Source organism: Apostichopus japonicus, chromosome 13 (genome assembly GCF_037975245.1).
Source record: "Apostichopus japonicus isolate 1M-3 chromosome 13, ASM3797524v1, whole genome shotgun sequence".
Lineage (NCBI taxonomy): Eukaryota > Metazoa > Echinodermata > Holothuroidea > Aspidochirotida > Stichopodidae > Apostichopus > Apostichopus japonicus.
The window spans coordinates 23257808-23277612 of NC_092573.1; the positions used below are offsets into that span (position 1 = coordinate 23257808).

The following is a 19805-nucleotide window of genomic DNA, read 5'->3' on the forward strand; positions in this document are numbered from 1 at the left end:
GTGTTATGTTAATATGGGAGGGTGTTATGTTAATGTGGGAGGGTGTTATATTTTAATATGGGAGGGCTTTATGTTTCATTGAGCAGTCTCCCAATAGTTTTAGCCTCGTTTTTTCATGCCGTATCATTTCTATCTTCGGTTGCAGGCTGACTTTTGTTGGGTGTGTCTAGGACCATGGGAGCCTCATGGATCATCTTGGTAAGTTTCAGACACAGTTTATAAGATGTATCACCATGACAACCTCATGTAGACAATAAAGAAAAGCAGCAGTTAAGATGTTAAATGTGTGATGTATCATACACACATAGCCAGAGGCATTGAAGTAGAGTTGTATAAGAAGAATAGTTGATCTGAAGTCCTTTGCATATTCATGAGTCCATTCTGTAGATGACCTGGATAGTGACAGAAAGTGACTGAAAGAGTGAGGATGATTGATCTATGGTGGGGTCTATAGGGACAGTGAGGGGGGGGGGGGTGAGATAGGGGTTTGCTTCCAGCTACTTGAGTTTCGTTTGCAGACTTTGAAAGAAAGTGAACTATGCTTTGTGTTGGAAGGGTGTTCACAAGACATTAGGGGATATAACTTACTTGAATGTTTTGATGTACAGTACTGGTGAATTCAGCCATAAATTTCCATACTCAAAAGATGAAATTGTGTCTGTGGATTTTAGTTGCATATTCAGAAATTCTAATTTGATCAGATGATGTTGTAGTGATAAATGCTGGATAGGGAATGATACAGTTACGATCGCGAGGAAGGAAATCCACTTAATCCAAACAACAGAGCAACTGTCTCAGAATTTAGAATTATAAACCATTTAAAAATTCATTAGTCTACAGTATGTTTATTCCAAATGAAGTTTTCAGAAAATTGATAATTGATTACCACTATTACATGTACATTTTGAGGTTCTCATCTCCTCGTTTTCCAATTTTTATCTTTTTTAATTTGGCTAATATCTGAATATTTGTTTTTTATAATCCTATATATGAAGATCAGAGATAATGAAGTCCCTTGGAGATCAACTCAATGATTTCACTCCTCCTGCAAAAGTTATCCATCATTGTAATATAGAACAACATGTCGTTTGTTTTGACATTCTCGATACAGTAGTCGTCGTGTTTCTTGATTCTTTAGCACAGAGTAAATCCCTTAATCTCCCTTTCAATTTTTCTCCGCTCTATTTTTGTTCCTCAGGTACAATTGCAATAGATACGACGAGGATGAAGCCAAACGGGCCAGAGACGATCAATCGGTGGGTGTTTGAAATAAAGGTCAAAGGACGTATTTAAAAGGTCAAAGGACGTATTTAAAAAACAAAAGATACCCATCAACGCAGTCATCCAACTCTTTGATTATCGTTAAAGATCATTAAAGATCAGCCTTAGGCTTAATCTGATGTATGAAGTTTTTTTTGATACAAAACTACCAAAACTACAGGTTTAAGGTCATAAAAAGTAAAAGGTGAAAGTTCAACCGTTGATATAGCACAGATTATGACCAGAGGCGTGTTCCATTGTTCAGATAATATTTACTGAATTTTTCTTTCTTATCCTGTGATTATAGTTGATGACCAAGATATGAAAATATCCTTTGTTGTTCTCTGTTTTTTGTTGTTGTCTTTTTCATTACTGAGAGTATATGGTTTTCGACTGCTCGTTAATACAATCGAAAGCTGCTTAAAAACTCACATAGCGACTAAATCATATCTGACCTTCCTTCAGGCCTAGCTACAGTTGTCTAGATTTATACAAAGAGAAACATAGATAGATATTAGTAATAAGTTAGAAAATTCAATTCAGTTTGTAAAAGTAACACAGCAGGGTTGGTGTATCTCTTCACTTGGGAGAAGCCAACACAATGTCATAAATATATTTTGGGAAATAAAAAAATGTGTTGATGACCTAACATGGTGCATGGGTTAAAAATGTATCAAAATCACCCCGCAAAAGTAAAAAAATTGCATCAGAGTTTCTTTGAAAGATTAACCATGAAAATCTGCCAAAAATTCTTAGAAACTTATCCTGTCATGGCCTGGATGCTATATCCAGTGGTTAGTACACACAACCCTCCATCATAATAATTCTCCTGGATTCACATGGAATTGATTGATTGATTGATTGATTCTCATGGAATTGATTGATCGATTGATTCACAGGAGATTGATTGATCGATTGATTCACATGGAATTGATTGATTGATTCACATGGAATTGATTGATTGATTCACATGGAATTGATTGATTGATTCTCATGGAGTTGATTGATTCACATGGAATTGATTGATTCACATGGAATTGATTGATGGATTCACATGGAATTGATTGATTGATTCACATGGAATTGATTGATTGATTCTCATGGAATTTGTTTGATTGATTGATTCTCATGGAATTGATTGATTGATTCACATGGAATTGATTGATTCATATGGAATTGATTGATTGATTTACATGGAATTGATTGATTCACATGGAATTGATTGATCGATTGATTCAAATGGAATTGATTGATTGATTGATTCTCATAGAATTCATTGATTGATTGATTCTCATGGAGTTGGTTTTTTTTTTTTGCAGAGATCAAGAGCAAGGTTGCAGCGGTATCTGTTTTACTGTAATCGATACATGAACCATATGCAGAGCCTACGATTCGAGCACAAGGTACGTCAATACATTCCATTTGTCTCTCTTGTAGCTATCGAAACAATTTATTATGAAGGATTAAATCATTATAAAAATCCTGTTTGTTAGATTTGCCAATTGTCGTCAATCCTTGACTTGAGAAAACTATATTAGATAATTAGAAATTATTAGAGTAGATATGCGAAAATAGTAGAATATATAGAAATATTAGAAAATATCAGAGGAGATATAAGGGAAGGAGGGAAAAAATGAAGCAACTTCCACCAAATATTGGATTCTCTCACGTAAACTAGTATATGGTTCACTACAAAGAATATTAATAATTACTTCTTCCCCACTGCAAAGGTCGAATGGACTGCTTATTAGCTTTCAAAACAGCTTTTCTTTAATACTTAATCTTTATAATAAATTAATTGATGCTATGAGATACCGTAATCCCAACAAAATGCAGTTCATTTCCAAAAAGGAGGAAAAAGTACAAACAATTTGGAATTTCTGCATTATCCTCTTGGCGTGGGATTAATAATGATATGAAAAATGTGTCTGATTGACGAAATAATTGACTGATTAAAATTTGTAAATCCTCTCGCCGGTTTTACAATCACTTGGTGAGTAAAATCTAGTTGGTTGATTGAGTGTGATCCTTTAGGTACAATCTAATTTTGAATAGTTCATGCTTGACTCCATGAAATTGCAGATGAAATGCAAAACTCTGCTTTTACGACGTAATAGATAGTTGACAATGACAACTTCTGCTCCATTTCAACAATCTACAAATTTAGTTTAAATCCATATCATATGCATTAAATCACACTGTGTTAAAAATACAATGGAATTATTCTGTGCCCAAAATGATGTAATGCATCAAACTGACGCAGATATTGAAAAGCCACATGTTTTGTTTACTAATCCGTTTATCTTTCCCGACAATACACGATTGAAAAATTTGAGAAATCTAGGGTCTGAAATCTGACCGTGTTCAAAAAGTGTAATTGTCTAGAAAAGTATAAATACATCAACTTTGCCTTACCATGATTGGATGAATAAAGACTTCACTATTTCTGTCGATTGAATTTGGTCTTCACTCGTAGTAACCTCTCTCTGAGAGAATGAAAACGGCAGTCGGTCTCTCGTGGAAAATAAGAAAATATTATATAGCAAACATATTTCACCCCAATTCTATAAAATCTATAAAATGCCTTTCTCTGTAGCTGTACACACAAATAAAACGTAAAATGGAAGAGATGCAACAGCACAACATGTCCTGGATTGAGGTTCAGTTTCTTAAGAAGGCTGTGGACGTCCTCTGCCAATGTCGGAGTACCCTAATGTATACCTACGTCTTCGCCTTCTACCTGGACAAGAATAACCAATCCCAGATTTTTGAGGTAGGTATTTTTTTATTTTTTTTTACTTTTTATTTTTTTACTGATGTAACAAAATATTCATAATGAAGGTATCATCTTTGAAAAGTTTTTAAGATATTGTTAGTTATGAAAGAAGGTGCAGCCTGAAACTGTTTTAAAACTTTGTTTCCAAACAAATCTGTTTGACCCCACCCACAAAACCAATTCATTTTAACAGTTCACCACCCTCATGGGCCTTATCCAATTATTAATGAAATCTGCTTTTTTTGTAGATTTGTTTACTTGAATGAACTTGTCTATTTGTTTATCCCTAATGATGTAATAATAATGTAATAATACCTTTATTTGCATAATATTTTTTTATATTTTTAATATTTTTTGCTTTCAAGTAGCCATTGCATAGACTGTGACTACTGTGGTGGAACTATTCGGATCATTTTCCTTATTACCATCGTTGGCTCCTTTGATTTATTGATTTATTGAGTTTTTACCTGTTTTCTGCTGTTGAAAGCTTAAAAGCAGGATTTGGAACTAGGATCTGAAATGACATGTCAAAATTTCAGTCTTCCAGTTTACCTTAGAAGAGAAAATGTGAATTATACAGTAGTTTCTACTTAATCGTTGAAACCTTTGTAAATTTACAGTGATGAAAAAAAAAAAATGTCCCCCATTTGGATGATATGATCTTTGATATAACATTTGCGAAAATTTCTTTTCTTGAGAATTTAGGCATCCATGATCTGAGTGATTGGCAATTTTTCCGTGTCACGTGATTAATTTGTCAAATGTTGTTTTCCGGTTTCCTTCAGGAAAATCAAAAGGACCTTGAAAATGCAACTGAGATTCTTTCGGAGTACTTAGAAAGAGACATCACAAGAGATTCAATAGCAGATATTAAACAGAAAGTCCAAGATAAATCAAGGTTGGTGCTTCTAAAGAACGTTTTTTTCATTTCTCACACACAAATGAAATATGATTTTATTAAAAAATGGATGAATCGATCGATTCTGTTTAATACTATTTATTTTTCGGGCGCTATGACAAGACAGCTGAATAATCATAAATATTTTGAGCAATGAGAAATCAGAAACATGTACCAGCCCATGGGGGGGGGGGGGTTGGAGGTGTGAGTGATATGTATAAAACAGCTAGGTGGGGTTGATTATTGTATCAGGCTAAGCAGCCACTTACGCCAGTCAGAGAGGACGAATGGCTTGTTGCTTACACTTCACATCAGGTGACTCCCAATTTACAGTTGCCGCCCATATTTGGAATTCTTTCTCCACTTTGGAGGACTATTTCGGATGGGAAAGTGGATTTTCTCACCTGGATGTGAAACCGACATTAATTGAACTGGCCAAGGCTCCCAGATTCTATTTTTAATGCCACTGCCCTTTTGTTTTTGCTCCATTTGACCTAATTAATGAAAATTGCCTCACCGTTTATACGCATACAAATACCTGAAAATTATTGTTTCAGTCCTATGATTAAAATACACTCAATATGATTATACCATCAGTCTGTAAGAGAAATTCTTTAAGGCCCCTGGTATTCAAACTTGTAGGCTTTGAGATAGTCATTAAGGATGCTTAGTTGCAAAATGGTGTAATATGTTGCTACTTTATTTCAGCAATTTATGTTCAAGATTTTTTTTCACTTTTTGTTTCCACAAAATATAGTCAATCTCTTTTTTCTTTCCAATTTTTCTTTGTTTTTTGTTGACAACCCTCCGAACAATTTTTGGTGACCCTTTGAAGGGTCACAACCCCCTACTTTGAATACCAGGGATTTAGGCCACAGAGGATAGATTTTTCATGAGTTGATGATTACGATTGAATGCATATAATTAGAATTAAAATTTCTTATAAAGTCACGTTGCAAAGAAATTAAGCAGCTTAACAAACAATTTCCAAAAGGTTTCTTTAAATACAGCCTTGAATATGACGTGTGTTTGAGAAAGGGCACCGTACAGACAGTAAGGGTGGAGAAATTTTACTGGAACGTGATATCGTCATTAGAAACCTTGCAAGAACCACGGGTTTCCTGTCCTTTCAATTATTTAAAGTATTCCAAAAATACACACACTCTTTAGTTAGATAAAAGGATATGAGCATGCGTGTGCGTGTGTGTGACAGTCTTTTTGTGAAAACAACAACAACAAAAATTGTACTTTGAATCTAGATAGTCAAATTGTTACAAGTTAAATGTGTTTAGCAAAGCAACATCTCTCTTAACACAACTGGAGGGGGAATGAATAAACAGTTTATACACGTAGCTTTTAGGAAACAGTAATTCTCTCAAATATTTGCATCCATGTTCTTTAGTGTTGATTTGTCTTGTAAACAATTCATTTCTAAGAGTTGGGGGGGAATAGCAATGGGAAATTGTGAACAAACTTTTTGTTTGGAAAATGGCATTCCAACCTGTGACCTCTGACCAACTGAGCTATCCAGCCCTTAGTTTTAATTTCAATCAATCTATCTAAGCTTGCACGGTTTCGTGAAAACTTACAACTGGTTTTTCTCGAGCAAAACCGAATCTGGCTCAAAAACCGGTTGTTCCCCCTCCCGAATTGCATTGAAAACATCCAACTCTCGATCGCTAAGATGCATATTTTTGAAGCTTTACCAACAGCGGGTTCAAGTCTGTTCGTTCGCAGTAAATTGTTTAAAATAAGAAGAATAAATTCAAGAAATGTCACTGCCTTCATTTTATAACCCACGTTAACTAAACTGAAGTAAATATGTCGAAAAGAAATGTGTTAGTGAATTTTTTTTCTTAAAGTTTTAACATCACGTACACGTAAGGGCTGCATTGCGTAATGTTAGGCCTAGCTATCCACCCTCAAGCACTGGTTATGGCGTGTGCCGATCGTAGCTGACAATGTCGTCTATCAGAAAAGCTTTCTCTTGTTGCAATTTACTTTCATTTTGCAAAAAGAACAGTAAATAGGAGAAACCAAAGTCAACAAACTTTGTTTTTCCAGTATTTGCAATTCACATTTAGGTTTTTTTCGGTTTTCTTAAAATAAAAAATAGTACCGAAATTCGGTCCGAAAAAAACAGTTTCGGTACTAAAACCGGTTTACCGTGCAAGCCTCAATCTATCCCATTTTCACGACCGGCCATGTCACTTAATTTTACTCTTGTTTTCTCAGATACTGCGAAGGGAGAAGAAAAGTTCTCATGGAGCACGTTTATGAAGGTTACGAGAAAGACCAGTGGGATTATAAAGATGGTTAATGAAGGAGATCTCTCTCAGCTGTCAGCAACTTCCAATTTTAAACGATATAAAAAAATGAAAACAAGGAATCCGAGGAAGGGGACAGACAGATTGTTTTGAAAGGGAGAAAAGCTTTTATCCTAGCTAGTGTGCTCCTTGAAAGGGGAAAAATAAAAAAAAATTCAAACGATTGCAATGCCTAGCAAAGTAGCTCACAAACCTTGTAGAAAATAAAAAAGCCAACACTTTGATTTTTTTCTTTCCGTTCAAAAGCTAGTTTTTACCCAATTAATAGCCATGTCTTATATTTTGTTTTTTTGTATTTTGAGAGGGAATTTTGGTTGTTCTGTTTTTGTCGTATTCATCCGACATGTGTGGTGTCTAAGATTGTACGGTTTGGAAAGTGTCTGTCCCTGTCCAAAAATATATCTCCAATAAAAAATTAATAAAATAGCTTTCAAGTCTCTGCTATAGACGTATTTCTTTTCATCTTGCAGTGTTATCGATGAATCAAAGTTTGTGATTTCTGATCAAGAATGGCAGAATATCAAATGAATGCTGGTATAGCATTTGGTAAAAAGTCATTCAGAGAGGTTACAGCAGACTACAGACATCGATACCACTCTCTTCTATCCCTCTTACCCCTTCCCAACTCTTATCTCTTCCTCACTCTTATCCCTTAACCCTCACCCCACTCTTACCCCTCTGAATTGCATTCAAAAGTGTTCCTGTTTTTGTAAATTGTCAATCTTAAGTAACCATGTTGCTATGAAAATGGCATTTACAAGTGTTCATGTTGCTTTTAAATTGTCAGTTTTAAGTGACAATGTTGCTATGGAAATTGATGGATTGAGGAGACCATGTTGCTTGGGAAAATAGTCAGTTCAAAATGATGGTACTGAAAGGGAAATTGAGTTTTGATTGGATGCATTGAAAGTGATCTTGTTACATGGGCTAACATTAGGTCCAGGATTCATTCTCATTGATACTATATACAATTGTTACTTGCCATGCACACTCAAGTTACTAGTTTTGGAGTACATCTAAATGTTGAAAGCTGCTGGTTGTGTTTGGAAAATAACCGTTGCACAGTTATTTTCGCCCAAAGTATATCGGCAATAGTTACATTTGTGTTTCAACGATTACTCAACCTTTGAAAAGGTCAGTTGTATTAGTCTGGATGAACTCATAGCCTACCACACAAGCACAGCTGATATTCTTAAAGCCTAACTGTATATGCATACATAGTAGTCAAAGCAAGATAAATATGTTCTGAACAATGATGAAGCTATAACTAACAAGTGATTTCATATTTTATGATAGCATTTGTAGGGAACAATACTTGTAACTTAATACTTAAGGAATGAATCGACTTGAATTGCATTGTAATGATTATTGTGGGAAGCAATTGCTTTAAAAGGAGCTCATTCAAGTAAGCTGAAAGGAAAACTACCAAGAAAGTAAAAATCTATTTGAAGTTTAATGTTGTGTGTTGAATATTCATATCCTCAAAATGAAGTTGACCAATACCGTACCTTTCATGGTACGGTAGTTTTAAGTACAACAGGCTTAACATATCGACTATTTTGATTTGAATGTCATTACCATGGCAACATAAATGGCATTGTGTATTGAAAAGCCTGCCAAGCTAGAGACGAATACAAATCAGATCATTCACATTCAATGCAGTGACTGAAATATTCTTTATCTTTGCTAGTCCATGATTTTCTAAGAAATGATATCATTATATGAAGGAAAAATTCAAATTTCCACTTTGTTGGATGGTTCTGATTGTCACTTGAAAGATCCTTGAATCAATGAATGCCTTGCCTACCTCTTGGTCAAGCTCATGTGTAGTATTTGTTCTTTTCAATGGAATTGTTACAATCCCACCTAGATTGGGATTTGAACCAATTTGGTTGAATGACATTTTTTGTGTCCATGCTCTCATCTTGTCAGATGTTTCTTAATAATAATAAAAAGGAAGAAAGATGTGTTTATGTAAGACAAGTTTGTGGTTCAAAGCCCACCTAAACCATTTCCTCTGTATTCCAGTCTGTTAGATTGACTAATTTTTACGTTTTAATCCATATTCTTAAAAAAAAAATAATCATGACATTATCCATGGCTGTGTTTTTGTTTTCTTTTTCTTCCTCGGACAACTCGAGCTAATTAAGTCATGAACAGTTGTATCCTTTAAGTTTGACATGTTACAACCAAGTAATATAAATATGTGTACTAATTTGAATAATAACTACTTGAAAATGACATCTTGCAATATGTTGTTAAATCTCTCCAAATGTTACTTATACCCAAATAGACAACAAAAAAAGGATATTTTGGAGATGATTTTGGCGATCAGAGGATTGCCTCTCAAACACTGGAAATATTGGTTACATTGAATAATATTCAACATAATCAATGCTCAGTCTTTACCAATATTAAAAATCTTAGAGCAGCGGTTCCTTAACTTGGGGTTCATGCACCCCCTGGGGATGCCAGGCAGGACTCCAGGGAGGGGGGAGAGGGTGGAGCAAATCTGTAGGTATAAACAAACTCCTGATAAGTGCTACCCTCACCATTTCTATATTTAACTACCGATTCCAACAGAATTTGTCACAAGCTGGAGCAACCATTGAAAAAAGTCCATACGCATATCCAAGTGCCTCAACATAGGCAAAACATCTACAAATTGTTTACTGTTTGAAACCTAACACTTTGTTTTATGTAATATCGGGTACTGTTGTGCACCATTTAAAGCAGTCTCTCCTGACCCTACTACATACCACCAAAGTCCATGGGCTTTCACAGGCTTTGCATTCTTGGACCACACCCGGGGGCCCCCTAATGTGCAGACCCCACCATAGCTGGTGAAGTTTTTGTCTTTTTGGTTGCCTAGGGATATGAGAAGTGGAAAACAATTGAAGAATCACTGCTGTATAGAGGAACTGTTGCAGGATCCTAGCAAAACAATTGACCCAGCAAAGCATCCTTGATCTATTCACTAAAGCCTGGGTTTTAGAATCAGGCAACCTTACTGTTTTGCAGGAATTCACGTAAATGATACTGATGTTAACTTCTAAGGGTAAAAGTTTACGTACTACAAGTGTCCGTTAATAAGCGAGAGTGTTGAGGGCCTCGCGTTGTTTTGTTGGCTCAATATTTCAAGGATGCACAAGTTAAGAACATCTACTCCAGAAGCAAGTATTTTGTCCAAGGAGGGGGAGGGGGGGGGGGTGTCAGGTCGCCTAACAGTAAAACCACCAATAGATCAATATCATTGTCTACTAAATGATAATTATAATAATTATACAACTGTCAATAAAACTGCCTTCCGTGGTGAACATTGTGGAAAAATACACTCATGAGATTCGAATAAAAGAAATGAACCATTTTAATGTCAAGTTTTGTAAACTTGTTCTTTATTAACAACCATCTTAGTTCAAGCAGGTTTCCCCATATCCCCTAAAAACATTGCTGATGCAGATAAACAACAAAGGATGATAATTTTGACAGTAACAATAAAAAAATTCAAAAAAAAAAGAAGGAAAATTAAGAAAGAAAGAAGGAAGTTTCCTAGCAGATGAAATAAAATGATAAGTTTGGGTGTGTGGCTACCGACAAATTACAATGTGACACACTTTTACAAAGTCTTCAAAGTTTTTGGATGTGGTTTTATGAAATACGTGATATATCTCTATGAAAAAGGAAGAAAAAAAAATTATCACAAAGAGTCTGTAATATAACACCTAATAATTGAATGAAAATGGTATTAAAAAAAAAAAAACTAGCGTTAGTAAAAGATCCAGCAAAAATGGAACTGGATGGAGGATTAACCTGTTAATCACTTAAAAATGATTTAATCGAATCATATAATCTTGGAAATTGTTCCTTACTATTTCTAATTTGTTCCTTATTTATTCTTATTATCATTAATGGGTGGTACAAAAAAAATGCGGGGTGGCAGCAACCAGGAACCCAAAAATTGTTGAAGTTGTGTTGTGTTGTGTTTTGCAATCTCCTTCCCCCTCCCACCCTCACCCTACCCCAACATTAGCTACCCTATCTATCATGAAATATCCAACAGGTCTGCTTCTGAAAATCAAATAGGAACCATGTTTATCAGAACTTCATAAAATAAAAGTGAGAACAAAAAAGCAAATGACGGCAACAAATTTAAAAATGTCATCTTTACAAAAATCAAAAAAAAAAAAACGAATATTCCCCTTACAAAGGGAAAATATTTCAGTGTAGTTTTCAATAGAAAAAGTGATAAAAATTTGTGTCTTTGAGTCATGTTATTAATATTATTTTTTTTCTCTTAATTTTTGCAACATATTTTTTATTTTTTTTAATATATTTTTTTTTTACATATCTTTTAAAATATCGCTCTATACCAATTTCACGATCTGTGCAATATTCATGTGCTTTGATAAAAAGAATAATTTTTTGTTATGGTGTTTAATATCTCTTAGCCATATCTAATGTCTGACAGCTGCATTTATCAATCATTTCAACACGTACTGAACGAGTCCCTTTCCAAACATTTGTGTAAAAATCACTACAAACTCTACAAGAATACTCTCCCTTGCCCTCAATCTTTGTAAATAGCTCGCTTTGCAATATATATCATATTTATGTATAAATAGATTGTAAATATTCAAAACATAACAGAGCTGCTCCTTGGATATTCTTACATATTTCCCTCCTTCTTCATAATCCTTTAGCTTAAAAAAAAACCAATACATTTTTTTACAAACATTACATGAGAAAATTGAGAAAGTGGCAAAAAAAAAAAAAGGCTTTGACCAGCGGATCAATGCTCCTCCCCCACCCCCCCCCACCCCTATTAGTAAAAACCTGGCTTTTGAGTCGAGACCAAAAACCAACATTTTCCAAAATGCATAGGTATTTTGCTCTTTGCCCTGTCCTGCACACAGGCCCTATTAACTTGTACTTGGTCTTTCCCCTCAAATGTTAGTAGCTTCAAAAAAAAAAAATCTTCATTTTTCTCTTGTCTAAGTTATGTGGTAGGAATTCTCAACAGAAGCAGTTCAGTTATTAACAAAAGCTGTCGGGAAAAGAAAGTGAGAGGAATAAAAAACAAAACTTATCTGATCCTTTTCTTTTTGTAAAATCTTTTTGTAAAATCTAGGCCAGCAATCTTTGCTAACTTAAACCTTTCCCGTATGCCCGATACCTGATAAAAATCGACAAAAGGATAAGCATCATTTTCCTATCTTTCTCTTTCTTTCTCTCCTTGTCAGAAGTAAAACAAGGTTTACGATATTATTCTTAAATCTGACACAAGATGCTTCAGAAGAATCTAGTAGTCCTGGTACAGTCCTGGTACAGTCCTGGCCAGTGAATGCTGCTTATCTCAGCCTTTTTAATCCTAAAGTGACAATTGTTCGTATCTTTGCTTGAAACATTAAAAAGTCGAGCTATTCTTAATACTCTAAGAAGAATAGTCGGAGGTAGATGGGAGCGTAAAAATATGTTTTTTAAGTCTATGAGAAGCAAATGAAAAAAATTTACAAAAGGAGAATTAAGTTGTAAACTTCTTGAATGGTTTGTAATTATCAATTAAATATTTTTAACCCAATGTACAGGTTCTAAAAATAGCAAGTTCATCCTGTTTTAAAATTTTTACATATGAAAACTATCAGGGAATCAGATATTTTCATAAACTGTGTCACAGTCACAGTTTCATTCGACTCATTCAATCAGGTGACAAACTATTATTAGTTAGGACAGGGACACATGTTACAGCGATGACAGAATACTATGAACATTGTTCAATGAAGTATTGAGAGGGATCCAACAGTTTGGAATATCATCAAAGTATTTACAAAGAAAGGAAATTGAATTAAAGGAAAAGAGAGTCAAATTCTGGAAAACAGAAAATGTCAATAAAAAGTATATATGGAGCCCAAAAAAAGAGGGATTTTTGTTCAACAGAATGTCAAACAGCAAGAGAAGCCAAAACTCACATCCGATCATTGGTGGGAAGGGGCGGGGGAGGAGGGGGAACAGAGGTGGGGGGGGGGCAGTAGTAGTAAACTACCTCAATAATTGGAAGACAATGCCCCATATATATGGCAATATAATTGATTTAATTACAACCATTGCTTGCATCCAACCCTATCTCCCTCACTGTATAGTGCTTTTGTGACCCACCGGGGGGGAAATAGTTTTAATTGCGCTGCAATCAAACCGTGTAGCCACGGTGCATTAGAAGAACTCCCTTCAGTTCACTGTAACAATTTCTTCAGACAATCTGCATCATGACCAGTTGTTTCAGTTACAAACACTAAATTTGTCTTTAACATAGATTAAAGAACATAGTTTTAGGAATCAAATATTATACTTATCATTCAACCCAATTCGTTTTTCTTTTAATCCCTTTTTGCCTTTACGACTTTCAGTAACGAAACACACAGAAGTCAGAGAGAACTTTCATTTCACACAAAAACTTTGAAAAAGTCTTAAATCTTACTTTCCAGACAAGAAATAGTGGGGGGGGGGAAGGTAATTTTTATCAGGCCTCAAATTATGTCAACTTTTGATCCAAACCTGATGCAACAGGGGAAACACAATTTATACCCTAAACCATTTTTCAATTTCAGCAAGGATATCATAGATATATTTAGTCCCCCACAAACAACGGTTGTAACCCTGACAGAAACAAAACCAAAAAGCATATAAGGTACTCTGAATCAATCAACTAAAACTTGTGGCTAGAGTCATTAGGTAAAAAGCCAAAGCAAAAAAATATTATCACTTATAACCAAAGTTGGACGAAGGAAGCCTTATAGTAAGCTTAAAGTCAAATCCAATTCTTCTTGGACAGACTTTTAGCTTGAAGGGGTGACTTGGCAGTTTAAAAAAAAAAAACTTTTTCTTTTCTTTTTGCTGCTGTGTGAACCGCAGAGGGACCTTTGCCGCTGTTACCATTGGGCACACCAAAATCAAGCGAGCTATTCTATGGTGTGAGTTAGTTGTCAGTAAAAGGGTTGCATTAAAGTATTAGAAACTTGTTTTACATCAGCAGAAATATCTAATAATATAACAAGTCACTTTCTTTGGGTTCCGACCATGAGCATTGCTACCCGATTCCCAAATAGTGGGCCCCTAAATCGTATGAGATGACCCCTCGAGGGGATCGTTGACATATCATGTTTTTTACCCTATTTGATAAATGACAGGCATAGTAGCTTCTACCATCTCAATCTGTTTAAGTGAAAGCTCACCAAACAGGTCAGGTCAAACAAATGTTCTAGGGTTTTATCAGCACAGTTTCCAACAATTTTGGGTAATATTGCAAAAACATTTCAAAAGTATGGACAAAACAAGAAAGGAAAAAAATAAGAAAGAGATGTTTATCTTATTACTTTTCTTGTCTTCAACAGAAAATCTCTCTTCTTCAAGTAATTCAACTTTTCTTTTTCACTACACCCAATTTGTATTATTATTTAATTAGTTCAAGAATTCATAACATTGGTTCTACCAACATTTACCGGTTTTTATGGCATCAAACACCTTTCCAAACTGTCCTGTATACAACAAAAAGTAGGTCACCCGAGAAGAGAAATATGTTGATTCAAGTTCAAAAAAAAAATTTTTACTACCTTATACCTTATGAAGACCCAGAATGTGACCTTATAAAATCAGAGCTCAAACAGGTGTGGATCCGGGGAAGGCCAACCCCCCCCCCTTCCCTGCCACCCTCGCCCCAAATTTCATCAACCATACACAAGAAATTAAGAAGTTATTAGCACAACCTTGTGTGTGTAACTAATTATTGACTTTATAGCCTTCTTAATTAATATGCACCATTTCACATCTAACATTCTCAATTTTCATGGGATGGACCCTCCCCCCGCCCCTCCCCCTTACATGGGAGCCCACTTCAACGACCTCAGAGCCACACTCCTTTTTTTACAAACAATTGTCTGTGGTTAGTTAAAGGATATATGATCCCTGCTAGACATTAAATGTATGTCACACTGAAATAAAATGTCACTTCACTTATACTATGTATGGACTAAGTAAATCCTGCTGCGATTTGCCACAAGTTACCACCAGAACAGCAGTCTACCAACATATATTTATATTGTATGACAGTGAGATAGAGTGAAAGGGGGGCGGGGGGGTCTGTAATTATTTCCAAACTTAAAGGAAGGGATTAAAAACATTCTGTTACAGAAGCAAGAGCTCAACACACAGGCAAAGCTCTTCACAGTAATTTTAACGATAGTTTGTCGAAGAAAAGCCATTTTTGAAACATTTTCAAAAAGTATTAATAAAAAAAACAAAAAAAGGGAAGGAAGAAAGAAGAACAAAGAAAAGTCAAAAAGATAAAGAGAAAAATAAGAATAGTAATAATAATAATCATAATCATAATAATAATCCACATGGCAGAACGGATAAATTTTCTATCCTGAGTTCTAAAAGTTATTTCTAAAACATTCACAAATTTTTGTTAAACTATACCTTTTTTTTCTTTTTCTCGTAGCATCTCATAATATCAATAGTTAACAATCATTTATATACAAACTATGTATGTTTTATGTACAAGATTTGACTTTTTTTAATCTTTCCTTTCTCTTAAAATAGAAAGGCAAGCCTAATATTTACAGAGCTGCATTTAAGGACCAGCGGGAGGTGGTGGTAGTAGTAGTACCATATTCCTGATTCATTCTGAGCGAGGTGACCTTAATTACCATCCCTCACTCGGTGGTTCGTTAAGTTTATCTCTCTTAATCGTGCAGTTGGACTAATTGATGTGATACATTCAACAAATCTATTTTGCTTTTTAAAAATATGGAATCTCATGTGCGTACAACATTGCAGACATACATTATTAATTTCCAGTGAGTATCTACACAGTCTGTGGTACCTGAAAAAATCACGAAATACAATTTATCGATAACAAATAATGCTCTTCTTGAGCAGAGGAGAAACACTCACAGAGAGAAAGCTTCCCATTTATACTCGGGTGAAGCGTGCTCCGGCTTAGTCACTGTTTTGACTAGCTACACATCACCGTGACTTAACCATGTGGTACCATATTTTGTGGTATCACTAAAACGTGGACTGACCGACCCGGTGCGTAGAAAGTCAGACGCACTCTAAAGCCAAACATGAGTGTACAATTGTAATCATACCAAAGTACATAAACCAGAAAGGCTTTGTTGTAAGGCTTGGACCACAGATGAGAAAAGTTTGGGAGAGGGAAGGAGTGGGGGAGGGGAACGGCTGACATATGACATCATAAAACACATCAAATATTGGCTTGATGAATTTTTTGAGGTGAAACAAAGATCGTTTCATTGATTTCACTGATAACATGCTCCTTAAAGAATATCTAAAGCTAAACTATGGTTTCCTTCTGGCTTGATGTTGTCATGGAAACATTTGGATGTATCACACAATTCCCTGCTGTTCCTGATAATTCGATCCATGGTTTACAAATATGTATTAACATATTTTCATTTCTATATTAATTTCCAGACTTTTTATGCTGTTCATGAGGCATCATTTTTGACACTGAACTAAGCCGTCATGTCTCTCAGCTTTATCACCACCCCCAGTCATGCCTTCACCCACCATCTCTCCCACAGATAAATGATGGATTTTTTCCCCATTTTTTTCTCTTTCTCTGTAAGGTTTAACTTTCTACAGAAAAAAAATACCCTTCTAACTAGATATTTGTACCACATTATGTACTCTTTATTCGTCTGTGTAATTTAAACCCACCAACATTTTGAGATATATATCGAGTCAGCAGTTACGCAAGAAAAATAAAGAGGTCTAACTTTGAAAACAAAATGTTGTAATTCATGTTTAATGCAGTAAAAACCGGTCAGAGTGGAATAAAATGAGCTTCCGCCAATATTTCTCCCTCATCTTGTATATCCGCAAAAAACCAACAATTGCTGTGATTCGACTGTTTATCTTTTAACGATCTGGTTGAGGCCATTTACTGTGTAGAGAGAGACATTTACTCTGCCCCCGAGGTACATTGGATGTATTTTTAACAATCCCAAAACAACCGACCAGTTTACTGTCGCACGCAGTCCAAACCTTACAAAAAGGAAGCCTGTATGATAATGGATTATTCATGAAGCCGCAGCCAAACGATATCACTCACCAATGCATAGCGGCAGAAATATGATGAGAATGATTTAGGCTTGTGACGATGACGGCCACTATGAGTTGTGCGGTTAGAGGGATTTACGGCTGTATGTTGTTGATCATCGATTTAGAATCTTACCATATCGTAAGATGGAAATCTATCTCTTGTGAGGAAGCGAAGATAAAAAAAAAATTATAAAAAAAACCCTTTCTGTTTACTGCCTAAATAACTACATTTTATATCGTAATATATTATTATTATTCGTATTTTAAACTATTTTTTATTATTAAAATTTTTTTATAACCAATATATCTGCCAGAATGTTTTCCATATTTTTGTACTGTTATCGATTTATAAATTTTGTTTTTCTTCAGAGAGCAACGTTTTAAATAGTTTCGCTTTTAGGCCTTGAAAACATTCTTGACGTTATTCTGATGCATTGGCCGACCTGAGAGTTCACCAGCTGACGAGCACTGACTATTCTTGATTTTTCTGGACCGTCTCGCACCTCGACGGTGTCAATTTCCGACGGAAACTTTTAACCTGCACGGCAGGAATATTGGACTAGCCACTCCCTCTGTCTTGTCCTTTCAAAAAATGCAACTTTTTACTCCAACGAGTGAAAATGTCCTTCTGTCTGTTTGGATGTCTCATCTCACGCAAGGAGAAACTTTGTTAAATGTTAGGAGAAAACGATGCAGGCAGCATAAGGCAATGTTTAATCTTGCTTTCTGCTGGGAGGAGTATTTACCTTCATCTGATCAAAAATGTAGGGATGCAGGCGCCTTCAAAAAAGGAAGGGGTCCTTCGTTATTTTTCACAAAATATCTCCCTCGCATCATCTTTTGCAACATAAAAGTTACTTCCCTCTGAGGGTTGCCAAAACAAAAAAGGCGATCCCTCTAGGTCGCCCAGTTTTCCATCCGGCTTCGCTTCGACGGGGGTAGGTCTCTCCGAATGTCGTGATCTGCATAGGGTGGAGAGGCACCGGGTGGCACGGGGGACGTGCTGGGAGCGTTCAACATCCCCTGGGCAAAGAGCTTTTTGTCCTTAGGTGGCGAGACAGGTTCACACTTGATTTGAGGATTGTTCTGCTGGGCCACAAGATTTGGTCCTTGGTGAAGTGAATCAGGAGAGTGGCCCCTACAAACAGCAATAGATATAGAGAGAACAAAAATAAATAAATAAACAACTAAATAAATAAACAACTAAATAAATAAATAAATAAATAAATAAATAAATAAATAAATAAATAAATAAATAAATAAATAAATAAATAAATAAATAAATAAATAAATAAATAAATAAATAAATAAATAAATAAATAAATAATATAAATAAATAAATAAATTTAAAAAATAAAGTTCTGTTAATAGCCTGTCAATGTTGCCATCATGACCGTTGTTCATTTCCAACATTACAGAAATCTGGTCACATTTTTTTTTAAAAGAAATTTTAAAAAGAATGTCATTAAAATCAAGGCCATACATGCACAATTCAACTATTGAACATGACATGAGATTACCACAAGCCTACAGCATGTATGGTCTCCACTAGCTTTTGCTGGTCAAGCACCTATCATGTAATTAGAAAAACAACAGACAGGATTAGCTCTTTCAGTTTCTTTGCTTCTGTGAGTGATGTGCTAGACGTCATATTGTCGTCAAGGTTACCGGGGACTTTCAAATCATTTTACTGAACGCTGTAGTCAGTCCATGAACGAGAAGAGATTTAGTTAACATTAGAAGATTGGTAGGTTACATTGACTACGTGAGTCTCCCCAAGGATTCAACTTTTGCCAGCGTGCATAGTTGGAATTTTATATTAAAAGCAGCTTAAATGACGAAATACTGAATCGCGTATTCTGACATCTGGTTTGGTTAATGTTAGGTGTACCTGTTTCACATTGTACAATGTAATCATTGAATCATGATACTATCACTGCACATTGTATTACACAAGTGTGGACCAAGGTTTGCGAGTTGCATAGATATACGGAGATTGGAAAACTGGTTATGAGAACTTGGGAGGGGAGTAGTCTTGACATGAATAACATTTTGTACATGTCTGTTAACGGAAACCTCTTTGCTAACGATCCGTTTGCTACACCGACTGAGAAATCCAGCTTAATTAAAGCTTTGTTCATATTTGACATTTCATAGAAGGTGTAAATAAGAGAGGCAAAACAGAACCTTGCATTCAATGTGACTTGCAAAAATTCCAGGTAACCATGGCTATTCGAATACCCCTCCCATTGTCTTCACCTTGAGAGCTAGACAACAGTTTGGCTTTTAATGAATAAATTAACTGATTTATACACCTGGAAAATACTGAAATTCCAGTCAGGAAATAACTCTCCCCCCACCCACAAACCCCTCTCCAAGCTTCCCCTTAAAGAGAAACAACATTGGCAACGCAGTGTCATGAGTC

The 19805-nt window shown here is 35.3% G+C and overlaps 2 protein-coding genes across 6 annotated transcripts in view; one reads left to right on the plus strand and one right to left on the minus strand.

The window, feature by feature from the left end:
- LOC139978434 (E3 ubiquitin-protein ligase arih1-like) overlaps positions 1-11422 on the plus strand; it is a 26732-nt gene extending 15310 nt beyond the window's left edge. Inside the window, exons 9-14 of the mRNA XM_071988652.1 lie at positions 146-198; positions 1199-1256; positions 2580-2663; positions 3857-4033; positions 4822-4934; positions 7170-11422. Of these exons, the coding sequence (XP_071844753.1) occupies positions 146-198; positions 1199-1256; positions 2580-2663; positions 3857-4033; positions 4822-4934; positions 7170-7254 (570 nt within the window). The 3' untranslated portion in view covers positions 7255-11422. The remainder of the gene's footprint in view (positions 1-145; positions 199-1198; positions 1257-2579; positions 2664-3856; positions 4034-4821; positions 4935-7169) is intronic.
- The window catches only part of LOC139978435 (myocyte-specific enhancer factor 2C-like), a 96948-nt gene continuing 87777 nt past the window's right edge, over positions 10635-19805 (minus strand). For all 5 annotated transcript variants that reach the window (XM_071988658.1, XM_071988657.1, XM_071988655.1 and 2 more), the window contains one exon: positions 10635-18518. In XM_071988658.1, the coding sequence (XP_071844759.1) occupies positions 18278-18518 (241 nt within the window). In that variant the 3' untranslated portion in view covers positions 10635-18277. The remainder of the gene's footprint in view (positions 18519-19805) is intronic.